Source organism: Apteryx mantelli, chromosome 8, assembly GCF_036417845.1.
Source record: "Apteryx mantelli isolate bAptMan1 chromosome 8, bAptMan1.hap1, whole genome shotgun sequence".
Lineage (NCBI taxonomy): Eukaryota > Metazoa > Chordata > Aves > Apterygiformes > Apterygidae > Apteryx > Apteryx mantelli.
This window is the reverse complement of record NC_089985.1, coordinates 32,543,454-32,570,514: the sequence shown is the minus strand read 5'-3', so window position 1 is coordinate 32,570,514 and position 27,061 is coordinate 32,543,454. Positions and strand designations below refer to the sequence as shown.

At 45.7% G+C, this 27,061-nt stretch overlaps 2 protein-coding genes across 4 annotated transcripts in view; one reads left to right on the top strand and one right to left on the bottom strand.

The window, feature by feature from the left end:
- LRRC41 (leucine rich repeat containing 41) overlaps positions 1-5,990 on the top strand; it is a 10,230-nt gene extending 4,240 nt beyond the window's left edge. For 2 of the 3 annotated variants that reach the window (XM_067301184.1, XM_067301183.1), the window contains 6 exons: positions 396-641; positions 2,227-2,391; positions 2,948-3,046; positions 3,581-3,703; positions 3,776-3,851; positions 5,144-5,990. In XM_067301184.1, the coding sequence (XP_067157285.1) occupies positions 396-641; positions 2,227-2,391; positions 2,948-3,046; positions 3,581-3,703; positions 3,776-3,851; positions 5,144-5,378 (944 nt within the window). In that variant the 3' untranslated portion in view covers positions 5,379-5,990. The other variant, XM_067301185.1, reaches the window with a different exon arrangement.
- Positions 5,780-27,061, bottom strand: RAD54L (RAD54 like). The gene is made up of 18 exons (XM_067301186.1): positions 26,948-27,061; positions 26,739-26,816; positions 25,491-25,610; positions 24,717-24,777; positions 22,940-23,075; positions 22,154-22,223; positions 19,406-19,694; positions 18,740-18,864; positions 15,954-16,104; positions 13,911-14,037; positions 11,708-11,782; positions 11,133-11,263; positions 10,935-11,045; positions 10,666-10,789; positions 10,292-10,370; positions 10,008-10,187; positions 8,128-8,291; positions 5,780-6,887 (listed from the first exon to the last, which is right to left on the bottom strand). Exons 1-18 carry the CDS (start codon positions 26,948-26,950, stop codon positions 6,686-6,688), a joined length of 2,226 nt encoding a protein of 741 aa, XP_067157287.1. The 5' UTR covers positions 26,951-27,061; the 3' UTR covers positions 5,780-6,685.

Here is a 27,061-nt window from a genome sequence, read left to right as displayed (position 1 = left end):
CCCAGGAGAATCAGAAGTCTGCCTGCTGGTCTCTCTTCTAGCAAGTGTTTGTACTAAGAGGGGAAGTGCCAGCAGAGAATGGGGCCCTTCTGCCCCAGAACAGCCCATGGCCTTGTGCTCAAATGCCTTCTTGAGAAGGGGAAGAACCAAACCTCTATCTCTCTCTCTCTCTCTTAAGCTCTAGCTTAAGAACTTGTGGATAAAGCATGTGTAGCAGAAACCTTCTTCTCCTCTGGCACTTTGTGGATTTAGCCCTTGACTTGCTAGTTGCTAGTTGCTTGGCTGGGCACTGAACTGAAAGCTCCACTGGTGGTGTAACTCCAGCCATGTGTTTCAGCTTTGGGTCTCTACGTGTGTGACACCAGTTTTGCTTTCTGTAAAAATGTTGGTTCCAGGCCTGGGAGATAACATCTTCTGCATCCTGTCTGGGCTCCGGGCCCTCTCCCGCCACTCGGACTGCTGCCTCCACGTGGTGCGTGTGAGCGACGTGTTCTCCCACATGCCTTGCATGGACCTTGTTCGCTGCATCCTGAGTGCCTTTCCCCGGCTCCATACACTCTCAGTCAGCTTTGATCTCAAAAACCAGCTGGAGGGGAACAGGCCAGAAGGGAATCCAAGCTGCAGTGAGGCAGAAATCTCAGGTAGGAACAGATTTTGAGCGATGAGCAGGATGTGGCTGTTAGAGCTGGAAAAGCTTGGCACAAAAGATTTGAATTCCATAGTGTCCCAAGTGGCATTTAATTAAGTGATTACAACCTCACCTTCCTGGTTTACATAGTGTTGTAGTTGGTCATTTCCAGTCTTTCACATGGACTTTGGAGCCCAAGTCTTGGACAAAGTCTTTTTGCTTTATACAAGGCTAGTCAGAACCTGCTAGCAATGCCTGTCCATGCAGCCTGTAGGGAGCATATCTCACCAGACCTTTAAATTGTTCAGGAGCTTCTGCTCTGTCTATCCTATTGTTTGTGAGGCTCTAAGCCTTAGACAGCTTTGGCCTACCTTTGGGTGGAAGGAAAGTATTTTTTGATCGTCACAATACCAGAGGTGATGGCAAAACATTTTTCAGGCCTCTGGGTTACAGTCTGGGAACTGTAGCAGGGTGTTTTCAGCTCAGAGGTGTCTCATCACTCTTGTTAGCCCCTGTCACGGATGAGTGATGCACTTCACTCATAAGAGAGAAGCAGCAATATGTTTTATTGAGATAAGAGTGATTTAACAAGGTTCAATGGCAAGGTACACTGTTGTTTACTGCATTGAGAGTAAAACAATAACTACATATAAGGTTCAAACAAAATTGTCAGGGAGACCTTCCCGTTGAGTCACAAGATTCAGAGTGGACCCCCTTGCTTTCCAAACTCCTTCTCAGAGGAGTCTAGGTGCGGCTGGATCCAATCGTAGTCCCAGACTTGGTCAATGGTTTATGTCTAAAGGATTATGTGCAGAATCAATCAAAGAAGCAACTTAGCAAAGTTTCAGCATGCTATTAGTCACTTACTGAGGATCTGTCGCGGGTAAAGAATCTCTCGACCTTGAGGAGTAACCTTGAGAGGCATCCTTACTCAAGAGGAGATTCTGCTGTGCAGCCCGCTGCCGTGCAGGAGAGCTCAACAAGCTCTGGGCTGCTTCCTGTTTATGGGGTAAGATGATTGACTCGTAGTCATATTTGCATACCAATCATATTTGGGTTGGCGCATGCTCAATTAGCCCTTGACTATGTGCTGTTACCTGTGTTCCCAAATTCTGATTTGAACTGGGAGCAGCCATCATGACTGCTACTGATGGTTATCACCTGAGTGGGATTATGGAGAGGTCAGGTTGGGGGGAGGGGAGGGAGCACACCATCACAGCCCCTGAACAGAACAGAAAAGCAGAAACCAAAGCCTGAGTGAGTATCGAGTGGGGTCAGTGAAGACTCTGCTCTTGGGGAACACTGACTGGTTTGTGGATAGATGGTGAACTTTTCTAAAGTGGTGTTTTGCTGCTAGAACATGGTAGAAATTGGTGGCCCCGTGGTCTTTCATGACTCCTGAAATGGGCCTTCACTGATTTAAGTTATCCTAAGTCTGCATTGCCATACAGCTCTGTGGGGCAGCAGGCTCGGTACAGGCACTTTCTACCAGTTTAAATGACAGCCATGTCAGCTGGGCTTCTTCCTTGCTCCAGCAAGCTTTACTGAGGACAGGTACTCAGACTGAGCTCTTTCACTGTTTGTTTTTCTTCCCTTAGAGAGCTGCCTAGAGCAGCTGGAAATCCGATTCCCCAGGGAACCTCTGCACACTGCGTTCCTGCGGCCAGTGCTGAAGGCATCAAGGTCTCTCCAGCAGCTGTCCCTTGACAGTGCTGCACTGCCCTGTCCTCAGGAGCTTGAGCACCTTTTGCAGGCACTCAAAGGTACTGTGCTAAAGCATATGTAGCGTCGCTGGAACAGAGGGAGTAGCCCCCTTGCTGTGATAGCCCATCCTTGGGGCCTCATTGCTTGCTTCTTAGTTGGCTTGGGCTCTGCTACAGCCTGATGCAGACACCCCCAGTTGCTGCTTGCTGTTAAGCCGGCCAGGCTCAGCTTGACTCTGGGAGCAATTCCACTGCATTCATAAGGCTTTGCACCCAAGCTGCTAGGGCACACCTGCTGGGAGTACTTGGATGCTCAGGCACCTGAACCTCCTGGATGTAAGCTCTGGGTTCTTGCCATGTCCCTCAGCCTTTTCAGCATGGAGCCAGCTCGGGTGGGTCCCTTTCTTCCATGTGGACATCCTCGAAGTCACTTAAGGAAATGGGTATCAGCCATCCCATTTTGTGCTGAGCATGTGAATGATCCTGCACAGCAGGTTGGTCCCTCTTTATTTATTCACAGTCCAATCAATTTCTGGGTGTTAACTGGCAATTGTGTCAGGTTCTTTTTAGCCCAAGGCCATGCAGTGCTTTACCCAGGAATTTGTCTTGCTTTTAGAGTGCAATCCAAACTTGAAGAAACTGAGCTTTCATGATGTGAACCTGGCTGACCACCAGAAAGAAGTTCTGCTTTTGCTTCAGGACCCCATCCTGCAAGGTACGGCAAATTCCTAGGCACTGATGCCTGAAAAGGTTCTCTGGGCTGCCCTGCAGGTGGCTGCTTTTGGTTGGCTGATGTTTTAAGAGGTGATCTTAGGATGCACAAGGTTTAGCCAAATGCCATTTCCCCATGGGCAGATCTGTAGCTGTTGGCAGAGAGGAACTATGTCTGTTTCTCTGAGCCAGCAGGGCAGAGAGAGGAGCAGATGCAAAGTTGGCTGTGCTGCAGAGAGGAGTCCATAGTCTTGGCTATAAAACAAAAGGCTTCTAACCTGCAGAGCGTGTCTGCTTTTAACTAGGTCAGCTGGCTAAACCACCTTCCTGGGTGTGATCACTGCTGTCTTCAGGTAACAAAACAGAGGCTCTGTTCTGTGCTACCCACTGTGAGCATGTTGTAACCTGGTCCCCGCTCCTGAGGAAGCTTTGTTTTTGCATATGTATTAGGGGCTGGAGCCATCTGCAGGATGTAATTATGGAATAATGAAGTGTGCAGGGAGTACTAAAATGCACTGTCAATCCATTTCTTCTGTAGAAATCACATTCTCCTTTTGCCGGCTGTTTGAAAGTTGCACTACTGAGTTTTTGTCGGAAATAATCAATACAGTGAAGAGAAACTCATCACTGAAGAGCCTCAAACTGCCTGGGAACCGTCTTGGTGCGTACTGTGAATTTAAATATTTAGGATAGTTTGCAGCTTGTATCTAACACCTGCATTTCCCCCACCTAGGAAATCACAGGCTGGTTGCCCTTGCGGACATTTTCTCTGAAGATTCTTCTTCTTCTCTTTGCCAGCTGGATGTCAGGTATTCTGCCCTAAACACCCTGAATTTCATGTTTCAGGAGGCCAGAGCTGAAGTGGGCTCAGACAGCCTGAGCACAATTCTGTTCCTTCCCAAAGGGAATATGTGCCTAAGAAAAGTTTAGGGAACACTGTAATAGGCACATAAAACCTAGGGGACCTCCAAGAGTCACCGAGGGCAGGCCTTGCCCTCTGAGGCATCACACCGTCTCCTTCATAAATGAATCAAGCTCCATCTTAAAAGCAGCTTTGTTTTTCTGCTCTCTTGGGAGGCTGCTGCAGACCCTCCATGCTCTGAGGGTTAGAACTAATGTCCTTACATACATTTATTCTTAGGCATCAGCTTAATAGCTCTGTTCCCACTGTCCCAGTCTGTTGAGAGTGCTCTCATTGCCCTGTAAGATGCTAAGAACTCTTCTGTATTCTTTTCATCATCTTTGGTCCTTAACCTAAACTGCTCCTTACTTGAATGCAAATGGCCATGAACACAGACAACAATCTCTATGAAGTGCATGGGACCTGGTATTTCTGTAATACTAGTGACTGAGTTTTGCTTAATTCCCCCCCCCTCCTTAAAGACCCATTTTGTTACATCCTTATGGCTTGGCTTGGTGACATAGATAGCCTTGACACTTAATTTGACTACAGCCACCTCTTTAGCAGCCTTGAATCATGAAGCTTTCTCTCCAACTGGCTGCTTTTGTGCTTCTCATAAAATTAACTCCAGCACTCAACTTCATATTTATTTACACATTGTGCAGGGGAAATGATCTTTTAATCTGCTGGAATACTGGGACCTGACACCTGTTCTCCAGATGCTCCCACAAGGAGGAGATAAATGATCTCTTACCACTGAGGTTTGCACTGGGACCCGTGGGCTGGGCTAGGCCTTTTGGTCCAGGCACCTGCCAGCTGCTGTGAGACTGGAGAGCACAGCTTAGCTAATAGTCTGGGTCTAAGATTTTAAGGCCCTCAACTAGGTCTACTCAAGTCACTGGTAATAAAACCAGGTGACTGAGTTTAACTTGTCAGTGGTTCCCAGCATAGTTAAACACTTTTAATAACTTCCAGCCCTTACTATAACTGTGCTTGTTTTGTTTTACATCAAAATTAATGCATCATCCTCACTCTGTATTGCTGAAGGAAGCTTAAACCTCCTACTGTACTTTGCACTGAAACATTCCAGAGTACCTGCACGGGCATTTACTGGAGGGAGCAGGCATTGAAACTGATCAAATTATACCCTACAATCTTACTGACTTTTTTTCCCCCCCCTGTCATCCTTTCCCTGGAAAGCTCAAATTGCATCAAACCTGATGGGCTCCTGGAGTTCACAAAGAAGCTGGAAGGCCACATCCAGCAGAGAGGGGGACACATTAAATTCACCCACCTCCGACTCTTTCAAAATTGGCTGGACCAGGATGTCGAAACAGCTCAAGAAGCACTTCGGCGTCTCAAAGCTGTGTGCAGTGTTGTCAATGACACATGGGACTCCTCCCAGGCCTTTGCTGACTACATCAGTGTCATGTGATGGATACAGGAACAAGAGAAAACTGATCAGCTTGTACTAAAACCATTCAGTCCATGGCCTATTTCATAGTGCTGGTGGGATTTTTTTCCCCTGGTCCAAGCGGGGTGTGCAGTGTTTCTTGTCACTTCTCTGTTGATTTGAAGAAGAGGTGCTGCAGTGAAATGATATACAAGATCTGGTGGATCAACAGCTGTAGTTCAGGGTTGTCTAACTCCACCCTCTTCCCAAATGGGCTACTCAAACTAGGACACACGCTTCAGATAAAGTTCTGTGACATCCTGCAGGTCTCTGAACAAGCAGTTAATTTCACTGCGTGTAGTTAAGAATTTATTGTCGTTTCAGCCAATTTCTCATAAATAAGAACTCCTCCCTCCACATAAAGAAGAAACAAACAAGCTAAATGAAGACCCCAGCCTGGACCTCTTTTACTTTGTTAAAAAAAAAAAAAATTTACATTGCAAGTAGCCTGCTGTTTGTTTGCAATCATTAATCAATGTCTGGGGCAAGAAGAATTCTTGCCCCTATTCACTATCTGCACTCATTTTACAGAAGTTTTGAATAGTTTGTTCTTTTGTAACATTTTTATAATAAATGTAGAATTAAGACCCATAATGTAGCAAAGTGTGAATTTTATTACTGCAGTAATAAAATTAATTAAAATACTGCTAGATCGGGGATCCTGCCCATAATAAAGCAAGTGGTTTTGGAAATGGCATGATCTTAGTAGGGCCTGATTTCCTACTGCGTGAATGTTCTTTCAGACCAGATGTTCAAAGTACAAGTTGAAATGATTTTTTTGCATGAATCCTCTTGTTCCTGAGCAATTAACAATGCTCGCATTTCACAACAGAAATGGATCCTGCCAGTTTCTGCTCAGCAGCTGTAAGCCATAGCTGTCAGGGAAAAAAATGCAACTATACACATCAGCTGCTCTAAAGCTGCAGGCTTAGCTTAAACTTGAAGGCGAAACTTGGCTGAGTAGAAGGCACAGACATCAACAGCAGGAGAACCAGTGCTGATCAAGCACTGGACACAAAGTCCAGTTATTCCCAGTTCCTAAAGGGCTGTTTTCCAGGCACACAGTACAGTAGCAGAGGAAAAGCCATGGGACTCCTTGCTGTTGCAAGCAGACCCTGCCCAAGCCCAGGGGCCTTCCCACTTCTCAGAAGCCACACGGTTCTGCTCTTCCAGAGTCACGCAACAATCCAGCATGTATCACTGTTCACTGTCCCTTTTCTTGAAAGGGATTAAAGCAGGGTAGACTGCCACAGGAGCCTGCCCTTGTCCCCACAGCAGACAGTGACCTGTTAGGGAATCCCTCGCTGCTCCTCATGGGAGTGATGATGGAAGGTGAAGGTGATGGCAGCATCCCAAGCAGCCTTTAGCACAGAGTCCTGCAGTCCCCGCTTATCAGCACAGTGGTTCCACTGGGAGAGGTCAGAGGTGCAGTCAGACCCTTCAGGAGGGGGCCGTACCTGGTGGCCGTTCACACAGCGACGACACTTGATCCTGGAACAGAGAGAACCGGTCAAGAAATGGTGCAAGGTCCTTCCTACACTACTTTGCTGCATTTTTAAACAATCCATAAGCCAAAGTAACATCTGGCTTCGCTCCCCTTCATCTGCAATAGTGGCAACTGGATTTTCAGGCAGGCTGAATCACTACCACAGATGTCATTTAAACTCACAAACACCCTCTGGTATGCGTGACAGATGTGTAAAGAATCATAGATGTTTTGGAAACCCTGGGGTTTTGTTTCTAATGGTGCTCCCCCTCCCTGTTCAGCTATGTAGGAATGGGCTGCTGGAAGTCAACTCAAATCCAAAAGGAGAAGGGAGGAGCCGGCAGGGCCCAGAGGCAGTTTGGGATAAGTTTCTCTTGAAAAGTGAGGGGTGTTGCTCAGAGCAGAGCCCAAGACTGAACACCCTCACCACTAATGCATTCTCAGCACTGCCTCAGGCTTCCTGAGCTCAAGGGAGCACACAGTGCTCTGACCTGCTCTGTCCTGGCTCCCACAACCACCAAGTTGTGCTCAGATCATCTTGGAGGTGCACAGCCAAGCTGCTGCATAAGGATACAAGCAGCAGCAGCCCTGCCAGCCGGGCTTGTTGCCATGCAGACAAAACACCTACACAGAGCTAAGCTTCAAGTAAGCTTAAAACTAATCCTCTCCATTTCTTGCCTGCACTAAGAGTCTTATTAACTTTCTCAGTGAAGCACTTTCCTGCATTCCCTGTCCTCTTTCCAGTGGCTACAATTCCACAGGTCTTGAAAAAAGGGCAATGCAAGATTTTTAGTCCCCATAGCAGCACTCAGGTTGGCTTCATGAATTCTTAAGAGCTGGCAGAATAGCCCTGGCTGTAGAAGCAGCTCAGCATTCTGGCACTTGGGGAAAAGGCAAACCAGCCAAAGGACAGTGGCAAGGAAGTCCAGGTTGGTGGAGTCCAACTTGGTCCAGCTCTGGCAAATGCCTCTTTCTCATTAGCTGCAGTATTGCACAACCTCCAGACACAGTGAGCCAGGAAGATAGTTTACTCATTTGTCCAGCTATCAAAGCTTTTCTAAGACAACAAAAAAGGAGGCCAGCAAGGAGGTGCTAATCTCCAGATGGTTAAGAGTTTCAGAAGCAAAGACAATCAAGGCCCTCCCCTGTTGAGCTTCCTCCTGTTGCTTGAGGAACCTCTGAATCAGCAGACCAAACTGCAGAGGTTTTTTGCTGACCCCATCCATCATTATTCAATATACTTACTTATCATGGGTATCACTCGTGGTGGCCTCATTCAGTGTGAACAGCTCCTTGAGCTCCCCAAGTGAGAAGTGCCTCTCTACATCCTGCTCCTCATCCACCACGCAGCTGCTGAGCGCTTTCTTGTGGGTCTGACGTTGGAAGATCTTCTCCTCTATGGTCCCCGTCTACAAGAGATGGTCAGAGATGAAGCATGGTTGGGATACTAGTATTAAACCACCACTACATTGGGAAAATGTCACAGATCAAATGGCAGTAAGCTGTCAGGACATCTAGTGCCTTGCTGGGCCAATACAGAATGACAGGCCAGTGTCAGTAACTGCATTCCGAGCATGTCCCATTTGGGCACTGATTCAACCCAACTCTGCTTCTTTCACCACATCCACAGGAGTGGAGCCAGCTGAGATCTGGATAGGGAAGAGCTGTCACTTGTGGCTGGGGCACGCACACTGCACCAGGTTGTGATGATAGAAGGGAAAGGAGCCAAACAGCTACAGTCTTCTCAACCCTTCCTAATAGATCTGCCAAGGTGCAGAACTTGCACAGCACAAGCTCTTAAAAGGCATGAAACAACCATCCCGGTGGTAGCCAAGAGGAGGCCCCTGAACTCACAGCAAAAATCTGCTCTCCAATTCCTGCCAAAACCAGAATTCCCACAAGCAAGAACTCTCCTTTCCATCACTTGTTAAAGTTTCATCAACATCCCTGTCAGGGCGGGGCTCAGTAGTTTGGGAGCTAGCAGCAGCACTGTTTGCTAGAATCAATTGGTAAAGGACAAGAAAGGCTATAAAATCATCATTGTTGCTTGGCATTGCCGTGCTTCACTGGAGCAGTATCTTCTCCTGCAACAGACACTCCTCAGAAAAAAGCAACAGCAAGGGCTAGCCGCGGGTGACATGAGCATCAGCAGTATTTTCTGGTACACCCACACACTGATCAATCATACCCTCTGACTAGAGGGAGATGACTACTCCTAGAACAGATGTGCTTAAAGGCCAGTATGCTACATTTTTAAGGCAAAAATCTAGGAGAAAATCCATGGCTGTTTTGCAAACAAATGTAATACAACAGAGGAGGGTGATTAGTCAGATTTGCAGACTGGCTTGTTAGTTCTAAAAGCAAACAGTGCTCTGCTTCCAGATGTAACCAGGTCAGAGAAAAAGTGGAACACCGTAAGGAACAGCTGGGCAAAGAACACATGTACATATGTACAAATGCACAGAAGACAGAAAACAAAGATTATCTGTTTTGTCTAAGTAAAATAACAAATGATCAAGGAACACGAGCTTACAAAAAAAGTCGGCCTGATTTAAGTGGAAGGTGAAGTTAACAATGGGCAAACAGGTGACATTTGTGTATCATAACACTTTGTCAGGGAGTACTAGCTGCAAAAAGCTAGTCTCTCCTGATTTATAGAGCAGCTACCCCATCTAGTGACTGGTAGCCCCATTCCAAAAGCTACTGTAATTCTGGGAACATAGTTGCTGTTTAATAAGTACATGTACATGCAACCACAATAGACTGCAGCCAAACTGATAAACAGAGACTTCAGCATCAGACACGCTGTGAAATCAAAGAAGTCAGATGCCTAAATGACTTCAAAAAAAAAAAATCTTAATATCTTATTTGGAAAGTTTCAGTTGTTTCTATTTTCCCAGAAGTCAGTTACTATTAGAAACCAAGGCCTGCAGTAATGACCCTCCAGCTTGAACATTCATTGTTTTCCATGGTAATATGTCTTAAGCTTGGAAGCAATCAAGTTCCAATCAATTCTGATCACTGACACAGAAGCCTTCTCCCCCTTCTGGTCCCAGTCATTTTGTCTGCAGTCTGGGACGGCATGGAGAACCCTGTGTTAAGGGGGCAAGAGGAATCAGACTCACTGAAAGCAGTCGATAGATGTAGCATGTCTTTTTCTGGCCATCCCTCCACACGCGAGCCATGGCCTGCTCATCATTAGCTGGATTCCAGTCTGGGTCAAACATAACCAGTCTATTAGCCCCAATCAAATTCAAACCACAGCCACCTGCTTTGCTGCTCAACATGAAGATAAACTCAGGGCTCTGCAGAGAAAGACACGCATGGATTAAACAGAGGCAGCCCCACGTTTACTCACAGCTCCCTGAAAGGGGAGGACAGCTGGGAGCAACCAGCAGATTCTACATACCGAGGGGCTGTTAAATCGCTCCACAATCTTTGCTCTCTTTTTAATGGACATGGTGCCATCCAGCCGGACATATAAATACCTGGAATACATAACACTTACTACAGCATGAGTGTTGTAAGAGAAAAATCTTTCACAGCCTTGTAACAAGGGGCTGGCCTTTGGGAGCTTTGCAGAGGGCCAGAGCTTTTCTGCCCAGTGACCCCCAACAGCCAGAGCACAAGTCACATTAGTTCCAATTCAGGATTCTCTCTCTAAGGTACAAGACAGGTCACAAGCTCCTGCTGATAGAAACCTTAAAAATAGCCAGTTTCTTTTACAATGCATGCTGAAAGTAGAGTTCTGGGGGATTAGACAAATGAAGCCCAAAGACAAACCTTCTGTTCCTGCAGAGCTTTTCAAATAGATCCAGTGTCTGGGTGTAGTTAGAGACTAGAACTACTTTGTCATTACTGGTACTTTTTGTAACAGCAAGGATGTAGTCCAAAACCAGCATCTTTCCTGGAGAAAAAAAAAAAAAAAAAGGAAGAAACCTAGAGAAGTTCCAAATTCCTGACCTTGGAGGGGTACTTGCTGGGGCGCTAAATACAGTCTTATAGGTTGCCTGTGTTAGGTAACACATTCATACTGTAAAGCTCCAGATTACCTGAAAGCTGAGGCTCCACAGCTTTGGTGCTGTAGCCAGCAGGGAACAAATCCAGGGCTCCAGTAAAACCTTCCTCCTCTTCCACACACTTGTCATAGATCAGGGCAGGGTCTGGAGAACAAACAGAGCTCAGTAACCATGGAGTGTGTACCAACAATGTAAAAACCAAACCCATTCACCCCCAGTGAGACGACTCACGATTACAGAGCTTCTTTAAGGAAGTGATGGAAGAGAGGGATGACACACTGATCTTGCCCTCCTTCAGCTCCTCCACTGGCTTGGCTTGCTTCAGGAAGTTCTTATACAGTTCAGCCTGCAGAGGCGTCAGTCTGAAACAGAGCAAGAGCTCTGCAGTCCCAGTCCTCCCCCAAACCAAACTCCCTCTTCCTCCGCCATCTACACAGTAGGTTCCTTTTGGTTCCATTCCCCAAATTTTTTGCTAAAGCACAGACAGTCTAGAACTGCCTCCAAGGCTGAAGATGGAGTGTTTATATCTCAGCCCAGAGCTAGAAGAAATGCTTGCAGACACTCTGCGTAGCCCACACCTACGCTATACACAGCTGCCCAGAGCATGCCAGCTGGCTGGCAGATGCCCATAGCTGTGGGTTGACCATTCCTGCTTCAGGAGGAAAAGCAACATACTGCTAATGGCTATAATTTTATTCCTGGTGGGGAACAGTCATAACAACCATCCAATGCAGGACTTTTTGCAATTGTTCAGTCCTTCCTGTTGCAGTTTCCTTTGCCCAGGGAGAACACATGCTTTCTGATACCTGCAGCAGACCACCTGCTCAATCTTCACAGGCAGATATTTGGACAGGATGTCCGAAGTTCTTCGGATTAAACACCTGCACGGAGGGAAAAGAAAGTCAGATGCCTGGATGACATCAAAAGCTTGTTTTGTCAGTATTATTCCTCAGAAGTTTGACGCAGTCCCTGTGATATCTAGTCATCAAGGGTCTGTCTGTGACAGTCCAACACATGGCAAAGCCCTGGCATCAACCATCCACACCAAACCCATGCTACATCATACATGCTACATCAGCCCATACTACAGAGCCTAGGATAACTCAGTATCTTTGTGAGGCTCCCAGTTCTTGTTCATGAGATTTGGAGGGATGAGGCACAATCAAGCCTAACAGAGCCCAGTCCCTTAGCAGAGAAACTCAACTCTTTCTCAGTCTACCAAGGACATTCAACTTGAGCTACAGCAGACCAGTCATGTGGACTGAGAAGAGGGCAAAGGATTTAACCACTGCACACTACAGATATAACCCAAGATATGAGCAGTCAGTTGCCCGCATAACTCAATAGTCCTCCTCAACCAAGATGAGTTCATTCTTTGGCCCAAAATTTGGAAAAAGGGCAGATCCTCCGGGGCTGTAGAAATGTCCCACAGAGCTGTTCTACCACACTTCACAAAAAAATGGAATGGACTACAGAAAGCGCTGAGAAGAGTGACCAGAATAAAAAAAAAAAAAAAAAAGGTGCAGAAACCCAGTTCTGCCAGGAAAGATCGAAAAGTTGAGGTTACAAAATCTACAGAAGAGAAGACAGCAGGGATATATGACAGCCCCAAGATCTGTCAAAGGCTGCTGCAAAGAAAGAAATAATCTGTTCTCCAAACTCATAAACAGCAGGATGAAAAATCACAGGCTTAAACTGCAGAAAGGAAGATTTAGGTTACACATTAAGAGCATTTTCTAACTGCAAAGACAGTGATGGCCTGGAAGTGATGCCCTGGGGAATCTGTGAGGTCTTCATTGCTGGGTAGGGGTTGAGTAAGGAATGGCTTAGATCTAACTCTTTCTGCCTTAGGACAGCAGATGCCTTCTCCAGAGTCCTTTCAGCCCTACCCCTAAGATTCCACATGTCTTGATCACTCTCATTTATAATTCCTACCAATTTTGACTGATTCATCTGTTACTGTCTACATGCATCCTCTTCCCCACTTGTATATCATGACTGTTCCACAATAAAGAAAAGGACCTCACAACACAGCCAGGCACAAACATTCTTGAACACACTTTTACACTCTTCTCCATTAACTGAAAAAGAACCACATCCACTTCAGGAAGGAATAAGCTCTTCTCCTTCTAACCTTTCCTTTTGCTCAGGCTTCTGCAAGCTGGCCTGAGTCAAGGTCACAGCTGTTTCTATAGACAGGATATACATAGTGTGAAATTCAATCTGCCATAACTTTGAATTGCTGGGGTGTATTTGTGATGAATACAAAAGCTCAGATTAAAAAGGAAAGAAAAAGAAATGAGGGCACTAGCAATGCTGTGAATCAAAAGAGACTCTAGTAAGAGTTCTTAGAGAGAAGAGATTGCCAGCAGATTTGGATACCATGGTTTTATTCTTGAACAGAATGAAACAACGCTTAAAAAAACCAACAAAAATTAACCAAAGAGAAATAAGATGGCATTTTACATGACAGAGGTGCTTCTTCAGGATCAAAAGCCACATTTCTGACACTACTAGTCTAATCCCATTAGCCCTACGAACCAACACAGCTATGGAAGAGCAAGCTGGACCCTTTTCTGACTTGGGCATCATCAGTAAAACTGAACATCCCTTGTACTCCTTCTGTCTGCTACTTGCCACTGGGCTTGATGGATTTTCAGTCTTACCCAGCCTATGCTGTTCTTATATTAATGTAAATAAAAGGATACTACCTGACTGTTTCTGTTTTCTCCTAGGATCTGAACAGAAGAGTCAAATCATGATTTAGAACCCAAGTACACATGCTTGGGGGTTACTGAAGTTAAATCCACCATTTCAACATGCTATTTGTCAAACTAAAACTATATGCTATGTTGATTTTTTAGGGCATAAGTACTTGTACAATCACTTACTGAACATGCGTAACTCACAAGAGAATCTGTTACAGCTAGGACTGTAATTTGGAAAGATACCCATGTGCACCAAGGGTTTATGCAAAAGTTCTGTAAAGAGAAGGGGGCTGAAGTTCACCTGTTCACAATGCTGATCAGCTCTTTAAGCCTCTCTTCTCCTTTGTGTCGCTCAGCTTCACTCGCATCCGCATCTCTGCCTTTCAAGATGGGAATTTCAAAATGTCTTTTAAACTCCTGTGCTGTTCCTGTATGAAACACAACAGAAAAGGTAACATCTACTACCAAATAGACTTTGATCAGCACTCCCACTGCCCCAGCTATCATACCACAAGCATGGGGCCCTTGCCCCTTCAGTATGATTTGTTTTTCTCTCTAGCCCAGAAAGATTCAAACAAGGCAGGCAAACATGTACAACAGGAAAATATTTTGTACTCCAACAACACAGCACTGCCAAAGATCATATGATTTTTAATTAAACCTAAGTTCCATCAGGCATGTTTTGGTTTTGCTCACATATCAGCTACACTTTCAGTCCCAGAGTTTGTCTCTGCAAACAGCAGCACAGACATTATGTCTGTCTGTTCCAAAATTACTTGTAATCAGCTGCTTATTACTGGTCACAGGCTGAAGGAAGGAAAAGTGACTACTATATGCATGCAGCCTTGATGGCAGCATTTATGGTATTAACCTCATCTCAGAAAGAACTGGAAGTACAGGGAGACTAGTCTTGCCCAAATACAGGTCAAGAAAAAATCATATCAGCTCCCTGCAATAACTCCCCAGAATTGAAGCACATGGAAGAAGCAGGTATAGAACATCTGCTCCCAAGATTTCTCAAGAAGAGGATAGGATGGGGTGGGAGAACAGCTGAACAGAAAAACATGCAGCCCAAACACTGCTTTCAAGACTCAGAATCTGATGACTGGCATTTAGGTAAGGAGTGGTGCATGCACTGGATTTAACAGCAAGCCTTTTGGACTGGATTCCCAGCAACCTGACACAAACATGAGTGATAAGTTACAGCAACAAAAAAATTATTTCCAGACTGGTTTACTTTCACTCCTTGACAGAAAAATGACCTTTCTTGACAAAGATGAGCTGCTTCACACTGGAAAGCTGTGGAGCCGCTCCTAACCCAGGATGCAGGCAGGAGAGCATGTAAAGTCTACTTTGCTTTTAAAACGAAAACGAGCTTACAAACACAGGCAGAGCACAGGAGCCAGAGCGTTTTTTAATCTGTTAAATTAATTAAATTTTAATCTGCCAAATCTACCATTTTAATCTACTACCAGCAGTCGTAGAAGGTGTTTGAATCTGAAAACTCAAACTAGTCAGCATCTCTCCTCCAGAGTCTTTTTTTCTATCTCAGATAAGGTTTACCCCAGATTCTCAGGCCTTCCTTACCTTAAAAGAAAGCAGTCTCAACTCCAAGAGCTAGACATCACTACTCTAAGCCTTCTCTCAGAAATATCAGAAAGCGGGATGGTGGACTGTCAGAGATCTGGGCTTTGTCACCTGCTCTGCCACAAGGTACTCCATTCCACCTTGCACCAGTCCCTTCAACTTCTTGTGTCAGATGGGTACAATTAAGATAGCAAGGTGAAGCTGGTCTCCCAGACTTCCTCCACACTCAATATAGACAGCAAGTCATATCAAGCCCTCCCCTACAAAGAGCCTCCCCTACAAAGACAATCCCGGTTCAGGAGGTCTCTGAATTTGCTGTAGCCTGCTAGTTTTGTGGGAAGAACCATTATGAGCTCGCCTTTCTTGCTCAGCTCTTCCTGCAGTATCTTCAGCCTATCATCAGAGAAACCCCTAGCCTATGCAGGCTCTTTGGATGACCAGTATAGCCACACAAGGAGACCAGCCATCTAGTACTTGTGATAAGATATTTTACTCTAAAAATTAATTCCCCTTCCAAAACACCTCTATTAGACCCATCCACTTTAAATAACGAAATCCTTACATACAGAATCTAGAACATGGGACCCTGATCTAGACTTTCCAGACACAAGTCAAAGGAGAATTAAGTCTCCAAACTGTACATGATCTTTCCTTTTACTAATGTCTTGGTTTCTGCTTTTGCTGGCAGTCATGGCTGAAGGAGGCCTTGTCAGCCACTCCCCCCTTTTCATGTCTCACTCACATTCGTATTTCTTACCTAGGATGCCTGAATTGACAAAGTGCACCAGGCTGAAATATTCAAGGAGGTCATTCTGAATGGGGGTGCCGGAGATAAGGACTCGTCGGGGTGTATTTAAGCTGTTGAGAGCCTGATATGTTTGGTTTTCAGAGTTCTTCAGTCTGTGGCCCTTTGAAAAAGAAAAAAGGAATGCAGCCGATCATAAATCCAACGGCTCTGATGGAAAGCAGCTTGGAGTCCCCACCAACATGCTGTATTTGCCACAGGGCACCTCACTGCTTTTGCCCTTCCCAATCATGTTATTGGTAACAGAGTTTTATGGTAGGTGCATTCTACTGCTGTGCCACAGAATTCTTTTAAAGACAAGAACCTAGGAAAAAACCCAAAGCTATTACATGAAGAAACATGACACTCTCCTTACAAGCTCCCCAGAGAGGGGACATCCGAGTCACACCCAGGCAAGAGGGCCTGACATGAAAATAATGACAACTACAAGGTCTAACTACAAGAACTGTTTCCCATTCAAAGACAGGGACATGTCAGCTACCAGAGCTAGGCACCAAACTCTGGATCAGTGCTCCTGCAGCATCCAAGGTCAAGACCACAAGCCATTCAAGACCACCTATATCCAGGACTGCCAGGCCATTGCACACTAATAAGAAAAAGGTTCTGCACCTACAGAGAGTGGTCTGAATATGGTCCCCATTTCCTGACCACAGAGATAAGGTTGAAGTGGATAACACATTGCTCTATATCAGTGTTTTGCAGCTCATGTTCCCTGGCCACTCATGGCTTGGAAGAACTGGGAGGTGAGATGAAAAATGACTCTCAGGAAAAAAAAAAAAGTTTAAGAAATAAAACACACCCAGATTCTCAAGTGCATGAGCAAGTTAAAGAAACAACCCCGCAAACAAGAACGGAGCAAATCAAAGTAAGAGATGAACGTTTAAAGCCTGCCTATGTTTTATTTTGCCACAGACAGAAACTGTTAAGTTAACACCGCATATAAACACGATTGGGACCGCTGAGGGCTCTTTGATTAGAGAACTCTGTCATCCTTTGGTAAAGTGCTCCAGGACACTACCATATGCCTGGGCAAATCAGCTTTATTAGTATCTGGATGCTATGCTGCAAGACAAAGCTTAATCAGGGAGACACTTTTTGAAAGTGTCAGACCACTGCAGAGCTGAGTATTTATCAGGAACATGGGGAAGACACAAGGCCAAGGACCTGCACCACCAGCTGCTGGCCACAGCAGTCGTGCTTGGCATCTCCTTCCCCTCTGCCCAGTCCCAGGGGTACTTGGAGTGGGGGCAGTCAGGGCCGCAGTGTGTAAAAGTTGGATGGGAGTTTTCCTACTGAAGGAGGTTGTTGGCTTTTTAAGCTCCTCTCAGCAATGTTCTAGCAGATACACAACCAAACCACCGGGTGGCATCAACATTTAACAAATCCTCTCTAAGAGGTAGCATAGGACACCCCAACAGTGGCCAAGGCACCCCAGTTTGATCATTTCAGGGAGGCAGAAGGGATTTGTTTAATTCTCTCCTTCAGGGAATCTCTGACTCTCGCTACCTACAAGCACAAACAGGGAAGAATAAAGGAAAGATCAAATCCACTTCAGCCATGGGAAGGCAGAGCTTGAAAAGCCAGACTTGGCAAAAACAGATCAAACGCTCAGCAAGCAGGGAGTGAAGCCAGGTTTGTCTGTTCTTGAACAAGCAGCACGTGTGGCAATGCCTCACCTAGCTCTCCTACTTCCTGCCCAAGTGTACCCATGGCGGGAGGGAGGGGAAGGGGGTCCTGCCATGGGAGACCCCTTCAGCAATCCCACCACCACAACTCCCAGCACAAAAAGAAGTCTTCTGAGCTTGCAGCTTCAGAGAGCAGGCCACTCCTACTCATCCCATGCCAGGGGAGCAGACATATTCTGGGACACAAGCCTGCAGGATACCTGGCTATTTTGAGGTCTGGGTCCCACTTCCATGGGATGTCTGTTATCTCCAGCAGAAGCATGATGGCACCTAACTTATTCTGTCCTCAGGAGGGCTGAGGCTTGGACAGGAGACAGGGAAATATTCAGGATGTTACAGCTGGAGGGGGGAATGTAACCTAGCAGTCTAGGAGGGCTAGGGGAAAGCGTGAATCAGGAGACTTAGGCACAGCAACTAACTTGATGCACTTCCCTCAGCAAGTCCTTAACAGTCTGAGCAAAAAGGGACCTCCTTCATACCACAAGACTGCCAGATAAAGTGGCTGAGAGCAGCCAAAACTACACACAACACCATGCTGAATCACAGGATTGTTTACTTTGAGAGACCTCTGGAGACCTCTCTTGATCAAAGCAGAACCACTTTCAAAGTTACTGGGTAGAACATGAGGCTGGACAAAACAAGGCACTTCTCACTTGAGCAAAGACAGAAGCAAATAAATAAAAATAAGAGCAGTGAGCCAGGGCACTGTCATGGCAACAGAGCAAGACAAGACACTGGACCATCTTTCTGCTACATACTTACACTGGTCCCTCACACTGAAAAGGCCCCATTAGGTGCAGACCGCTGTCAGGGACCCAGGAAGTGTTACCTTCTGGTAATTACCTGGATTTTTTTCATCTCTCAGTTTCTGAGAATACCTTCTCTCATTCAGGCCCACTTAGTATGGATGAGCTGGTTACCCAGAGCCTTTGAAACATAAGGATGCGTGCCTTCCACAGCTAATCACCCCCCTTCCCTTTAAGAAAGCAGTCAGTTTTACCTAGATCTCAAGAAAACATGAGGAACAAGTTTTCATTGAAGATTCCCCCATACCTCATCACATATGACCAGCCCAACGCTGCCCTTCTGTAGTGCCTCAGCATGAAGGCGGAAAGTCTCATAGGAGATGATCAGGATGGGTGAAGGCACTCTCAGTCCACGCTGGTTCATAAAGCTGACTGTGGATGGAAATGGGGAAAAGGAAAAAAGAGGGATGAGGAAAACAGTAAGAGAATCAGGTTCAAACTTTGCAGTTGAGACTGATCCTTTTGCCTTAAAAATTAAGAGAACCTTTCCATCTATATCAATGCCTTCAGACGCTGCAGAAGAGCTGCTTCCTCCATAGCACCTCTTCTGCCTGCATATACCCATGCTACTTTCTCTGCAACTGTCCCCATTTCCATCCATCTCCCACCTCTGCCAGTCATCATCAACCACTTCAACTGCTCGCCTCCTCACTAGCCCACTTCTCCTGGCTAGAGAAAGGAGGTGGCACTGGAACCGTCCTAAATTAAGCACACAGCTGGACTTGGATTATTCCTAAAGGTCAACTGTTACTAAACATGCAAAGACCTGATTTAGACATGAAGTTAGAAGAGAGACTTTCTTCAGCTTCCAGGGCTCTTATGACAGCTCACAGATCTTCACATCAGCTGCAACTGGGCTTTTTCTAATTTAAGATTTTGACCGAAAGCGCGCTATTTGCAAACATTTCTGTACCTAGCTTACGGTCAATCTCTTCTTTGGAGCCTCCATCAATGGCCAGCGGCTGGATCCTTCCCCCCAGCCATTTCTCTACTTCGTTGTACCAGTTTCTCACCAGACTGGAGGGAGACACCACCATGGCTTTCTCGATTTCAGGCTTGCAGTCCGGACTTTGACGAAGAAGTGTCCACATGAGAGTGATGCACTGTAGGGTTTTGCCCAGTCCCATCTCATCTGCCATGATACAGCCATGACTCCCAGGGATCCGCCTGCTTGTCACACAGTCCCACAGGAATTTCACTCCCTGCCAAGAAATTGTTCTCTCAGAGCAGGATGGGGACACAGACAGAATGACAGCTTCATTACTGCACAGGACTGATATTACAACAAACAGCAAAACTGCGTAGCACATCCCTGAGGGCCTGAAGCGTTCTAATGAGACAGAGGGAAATCACTAGAGATGCAGCTAAAATGCAGCCACATCTAGGTTGGCATAACATTACTGGTGCTGACACATACCTCATAACATGTACAAAATCTTGGTACGTTTTAATTGTACAATTACAACTAGTTTCCTGACTCAACTTCCCAGAAATTCCTATCCTTTGCTACATTAGTTAGGCCCAGACCAGCAGCAACCAGCTACTCCCAAACACATTAAAACTACCTAATTGTGTGTTGTTCAGATGCTTGAGCAAAAAGAATCATAAAGTGCCCAGACGTGTTTCTATTCCCCAATTAACTCCCAGAACACCCTCAGCAGCCCTCATCTTTTCTGCCTAGAGACACAGAACCACTAGGACATACCCGGGGACACATAATCCAAAGCAGATTTAGCTTCAGAGAAGACACAGGGCTGAGCCTACAGCTCATGTCACATGCTGGGAGGAGAGCACAACTGTGTCCTGTGTGAGGCTACAACACATGACTCAGGCAGATTCAGGGAAGAAAAGACACAGACTCTGAAAAATGTTCCTCTAGCATGTGATGATAGGGAGTCAGAGAAAACCTGTGACATTGTCCTGGGAACACATGAACAACCTGAACTGTGTCAACAGAGCAGGAACTGGGGACAGGACCTGAAAACACCTGGATGGATTCACCCCACTATGGTCTGTTGTATTGGACTGGAAGATGAAACAGTCACTTTTACTTGCACTTCAAGTCCTCTTCTTTTTTTTTAGGCCCTTAATATCAGGTTAGTGAAGTTTATTTGAACCAGATGAATAATACATTGCTGACTAAAAGAGTGAATTTGGCTGGAGATTCAGTAAGGTAACCTCCCCAGGGACCGGGCAAAAGACATGACAAAAACTGAGCAAAGCTGTAAAACAGTCTGGAAGCATCAGTGGAAAAAACTAGCGCAGGAATCTTAGCTGGCAAAGACTGATTACTGTGACTAGAGCTGAGACTGCTATATGAAAGATACCTAGCTGTCAAAAAATAGACAAAATGCTCAGGACACCAACACAACTGTCATTACTTGAGAAAAGTGCCAGCAGGCAGCATCTTATCCAAAACAGAGTGCCTCCAGCTATGTAGCCAGAGACCAGCATTACACTGGGTCGCAGGTTCAGCACCAACTCTGAGATAAAAGTACAAGCTAGAAGCAGCCTACAGCGCTCTCAGAGCCATCTAAAGATCTCTTGTGCAGGGACACATCCAGCTTGACCTGCTTAGCCTGCAAGATCAGCAATCACAGCTTCCATCCATGCTGCCTCTAGGCTTAAATGATAATATATTCCATCTGTGATAAATCTCAAACTCTCTAGATACCTAAGGCAGATATTTGGGGATTAGTACCCACAGTTCCAGGGTTGTGATGCTGCATATATTTAAGATAGAAAATGTTTTTCAGCACTCTCCACTGGCTAATTCCAAATCTACAGAGTTCACTGACAGCTTACATTTACAAAGAATAGCCTGTCAATAACACACAGTGAAGTGGGACACTGCCCCACACTGTGTTGGGAACCATCATACCAGAAACAAGAGTTTCTGTATTTACTGGCTCAGAAACTGCAGATCCAGTTGGTTCTGCTGATCAGTAAAACACAGCATTTTGAACAGTCTACCCTGCACATGTCAAGATTGTGCTGCTAAGACAATTTATTGCAATAATATCCCATCACATTCCAAACTGAGTTCCTTTATGAGCCATTCAGGAGAGCCACATCTCCAAATTTCAAGATAAGTAAAGGCTAGACTTTCAGCTCTAACTCTGCAAGATCTCATTCTCCATGCAGAAGCCAGTCTTTTCCTAAGGTTTCAAAGGTGACACAACAGCAAGACAATGTGCTTTCCTAGACCTACGAAACCAGTGCACAGCAGTCTCAGAAAGTCCCCAGTTCCCAACAGAAGCACATCTGACCTATATACCCACAGAGAACAAATCTGCACATAAGCCAACGTCATTTTTATACTGGGAGTACACTGACCCTGCTAGATCAGAGGCAAGAGAAGAGAAAGTTCCTACTCACCAGAGAGCAATAAATTCCCACATTTTTAAGGCCAAACAGGACTGCTACAATAGTCGCAGCATGTCCTCTTGCTTAACCCAGGACAAAGAATATCTGCAGTATTCAGGCCTCTAAGATGGCGGTTAAAACAAACTCGTTTGATTTTGCATTTGCAACAAACTAGAAGAGTCTTATGTAACACAGTTCTCACAGCTGGTGGGTAATAATTCCAGCAGAGGAAATGTAGCTTTTTGAAATGCATCAAGACCTCCAGGCATACCTCCGGTCCCAATACAAAACTTACTTCTCTCTGATGGGGCCGTAAAACTCGGCTGAGGACAGGATCCACCACAACATGGACAGGTGCTTTGTCCCTGTAGGAGGCAGTCGAGAAAGATGAATATATGATTAATACACTCAGCACAGCATATGTTTGTTTCTCTTAATCTCACTGCTATTCTAAGCACTCCTCAGTGGCTTGAGGGAAGCAATTGCCAATGAGAAAAAGAAAAATGGATGAATTTAATTTTGAGAGAAGAGTCACAGGGGCCTGATCTACCATCTGCAATGTCAGCGAAGCTGGGTGTGTATTCAGGCCATGGTTAAAACAAGGCCAGAACATGGTTCAGAGGCACAGTTGAAAGTTATTACTATTTTCCTTGTCCGAATAACAAAACTAACTGCATTACTTGAGAGACCAAAGCAGGAACCTCTTCCTCTGTCCATGAAGATCCAGCTGATAGTCTTAGCCCTTTTATGTTACAACAGTACTGAAGGAACTACTTAAGAATAAAAACCACCAGACAACTTAACATTTGAGTGTCAGTCATCTCCCTTTGCTTGTCCCTAGATACTGACGTTTCCTGACTAATCACTGAGCCATAAAATTTTCTTAATGGCTTCTCCATGTACGAGTCCTTAGTCCCTCCAACAGGCCGAAATACACCTGAGCAATTCAGAGGCAAAATACCTGGACCAAAACTTCCCTTGATACTCAGACCCCAGTCCAGACACCTCTGGGAGGAAAGTAAGCAAACCTTCATGCACAAGGAGGTCAGAACAGAAGCATTTGTGCCAGGTGATGACTCACTTGTCTATTTTCAGCTGGTCATGGGCACTCAGTGGTGGGGGCTCATACAGAACCAGAGCTCCTTCCTCAAAAGGGTCGTGGAGAGGGCTCCTCAGCCCTATCCGTTTGATACCCAGTGCCCGCAAGCCCAGTGGCCCTGAAAGCAAACAAAGGCACAGCTCAAAGTACTGCTTTGTCCCAGAAGAAAACAGCGAAGGAGCGGAGGCAAAGATGAACCTATGACCCTGCCAGCCACATTGAGTGCACCAAAATGGGCATGGCTGGGTGCAGCAGATGCCGTATATGTTGGCACACAACAGTACAAGCTGTTTTTGAAGGTGACTGATGGCTTCATCCCAAACCTGCGCCACAGGAATTCAATCATTAGCAGGCACAATGTCTCCCTCAACTACCTTTGAGTACACCTTTTGGGCCATTCCTAGATCTCAAAGGCTGTTGTTTTGCTTTCTTGACAGACAAGCAGGATTCAAGGATGTACACTTTACCCTACATTCCTAGGTGCATAATATGTACTGGGCCAAATCCTCTTTTTGGAACACCTGAGTCAGGCCTGGCAGGACTTGTATCTTTTATGCAGGGTCAGGAAGAGATCTTTAACAGCAATGAAGTTTTATAGTATCACAGTTAGCACATACTGCCATTATCTAGTCTAGGGTATTATTTTCTCTCTGCTGATAAATAGCAGATGCCTGGCCTCAGAGGCAACTTCTGTGAAAAGCAGAGACTAAGGATGAATCCCTTTTCCTGATATTCTGATGTCACAGTTCTAGAATGGAGGTGAACATAAAAAGAACATGAATACAAACCACTTCTTCCATCAAACCTCAGCTCAGAAAGACACATCTGAGTCCTGGGAGGCAACTCTGCTCCCCAGGATTGATTTTGCTTTGGAAAAATTAAAACAGGGTCAATTCCCCCGCTGCTTGCTAAAGTTCCTTGCAAAATGAAAGTGTATCATAAGCTGAGACAACAATGCCTGCACATCAAGAAAAGAGAACATGAAACAGCCTCACCTCCCAATTAAGAGAGGAAGGTAACAGTCACAGAAAGCAGCTTCCACAGTTACAACTGAATTTCAGCATCCTGACAAATTTGCTTTTCCACCAGTCAAGAACTTTGTCAAACAAAACTCTTCTTAGGTTAGTCATTTCATACTCAGTGTTTGTCTATAGACATATTTTTAAACTAATGTTTGAGCGAAACTGGCTGACCTGTCTTTGAATTTTTAGCTGGAGAGTGAAGGGGAAGAGAATGGCCCCATTTGTTTCTGAGATTTTGTGCTCCAGTGATTCAAAACCAGCTGAGGCTTTGAACTTCAAAACAACCTTTGTTTTGAAGTTCACCTTGAGACTTAACACACCACGTCAAGTAGAAAGAAAACTGGCACATATTATCTTTCTCACCCACAACCTTCCATCTTTTAGCACCATTAGGGTATTATTTAGATGATAAACTTTCAGGGCTTGGAATCCATCTCGCTTTTGTGTTTGCAATATGGGACACGATGTTTTGGCACTACATAAAATACATAGCAGTAACTATAAAAAAATCCAATTCTGAAATGTAGGATTATCCAAACTAAACACTAGTAAGAAATAAGAAAACTTTGCTAATGTGCCAGTATTTTTCTTTCAGAATTAAGTCAGGATTTCTGGAACATATGCATCAGTGCAAAAAATAATAATAATAATCCCACAGATGTATTTGACAGGCCAAAGCATCATCTGCTCTGCTAGAGTCAGACAATACAGACAGCTCTTAAACCTCCTCATCTTACCTTTATAATTTGGAATGGGAACTTTGAAGGGTTTGGACAAAATGCTGCGGATAAAAGCCTCCTAAGAATGCAGAAAGAAAACACATGTTTAAAAAGTTTGACATCAAAGACTGCCAGGAAAGGAAAACCCAGGACATTTCTTGAGAACTCAGTTTTGCCAAGGGCTGAGAGCCTCTCTGTTCTCACTGAAGCTTCAATCCCAACTGTTTTCAAGGACATCCAAAAGCAAGAAAGTGAAACACCACAATTCCCTCCATTAACCCTGCTGTCTAAAATTGTTTTCTTCTGTGTTTTCCAAGGCATGAAATTGATTTTTATAACTCCATCTTCTTAAAACCACTGGCATTATTTACTTCTCTAAATGCTATTGCTTCCCCACCTGCTCCAATGATGCAGTCAGTCAACTCATTTCCTGTAAAGAAGTTGGGTTAACACTGTAAGAACAGTCATGCTGGATCAGCCCAGCGTCCAGCCAGCCCAGCACCTGGTCTCCAAAGGTGGAAGCCCAGAGAAAACAGGGCAAGCAGACAGAACTTGAGTGACTTGTGTGGAAAGCTACCCACATCCCTTAGCACGATCCTTCACACAGGCACCATAACACTCCTTTATTCAGATTTTCCATTACAGAAAGTCCCCCCACCACACTTCCTTCAACATAACAAAGTTGGACAAAAGCTCTATCCTAAAAACCTCGGATGAAGTTTGGATTCCCTTGATGAATGAGTTCCATATGCAACCTCCCCACCTCCTGTGCTAGCAAAAATACCCACTTACATGTTGACTGCTATCCAGGCAATAAGGCCTATTGGTCAGCTGAGCCAAGGGTTTCCGGAAAGGTGACCTGTAACATTCCCCACTCTCCGTCTCACTGCCAGGCTTCTGTCTCTTCTGGGTCTAAAAAACAGAATCAAGACAGAAGTCATGGGTATTTGGTGAGACCAGAAGAAGACAGATGAATCGCTGTCACACTCAGTAAGCACCTAACCACACAGGCAAGCCACCCCACCAGCTGAGCATCTCTGAATAGACCCAATCATTATTCACCACCACTGTCAAAGGACAGAGCCAGTAATACCTCCAAGGTCAACGTGCCCTAAAGTTTAACCTACATGAAGGTTCAAACACTCTCTTAATTATAAAAATAGCTAACAGTTTCCAGTTTGTAAAAGGGCAGGCTTGTCTGTACTAAGATCTGCTTCCCTAGCAGGCAGGTGGTTCAGAAAGAAAACAGGAAAAAGAGAAAGAAAAAAAAAAGAGGGAAAAAGAAAACAAGATTCATTTTCAGTGGGCAAAACTTCTTCACCAAAAAAAAGCAGAAGGAAAAAGGAGGGGGTCAGTAGCAGGGAAAACACTATCTGAAAGTCCCCAGAAGCTCCTGTGGAGAGTTTTTATTTTATTTATTTTTTTTATTATTAAGCAGGTGAAAGGCCTCCCACTGAAACCTGAGTTTCAGACACTTAGCAAGGCATCAAGACAAATAAGTCACTGGTGTGTTTTTAATGCAATCCTGTTCAGGTTGTTTCCCTTGAGACAAGGTTTTAACTATCTGCTGGCACAGAAGAAGAGATCTGATACTGAAAACACTGAGTGAAGCTCTTTGATCTGTAAGACACAGAGCCTATCATCACAATACTTTCTTCTGATTTAAATATCTACATGTCCCTAGTTATCGGCCTTCTCGCAAAGCCCTTGGAAGCTCTGCCAGGGGAAAGTTTCCTCCGTAACCAGGGAAGAAGCAACATCTCTGTACAACAGTTTTTTCTGCCAAATACACGCCCGCACACAAATTCTCCCCAAACTGACGAAAACTGCATAAACTTCCAGCCTGATCCTAGACCCACAGAAAACTAATACGATTTAAAAAACCCAGCAACCTCTAAGGAGACACCAGGAGCGGCACTACCAAAGCGGGGGGGGAACGCCAGCCCAGCGCTCCGCACGCCAGGCCGAGGCCGCGCTGCCCGGCCCCGGCGCTGCCCGCGGGCGGGCGGGCCGCGGCGCCGCCGCCGCCGGGGTGCTCACCGTCGGGGGGTGCCAGTCCTCCTCCTCCTCGTCCCCCGCCTTCCTCTTGGCCAGCTGGCTGGGGGCCAGGCTCCTCCTCTGCAAGGGGGGCACAGCGCAGGGCTGAGGGGCGCGGCGCCGGCCGAGGGCAGGGCAGGGCAGCGCAGGGCTGTGCCCGGCCCCGGGCCCCGCGCCCCGAGCCCCGCGCCCCGCGCCCGCTCCGCACTCACCATCGCCTCACGGGGCCGCGCCGGGGGAAGGGAGGGGGCGCGCGGCGCGGCGGTTGGGGGTAACGTCCCGCGCGCGAGCCGGGCGCGGCGGGTGGGCCGCCGGCGGCAGCCGGT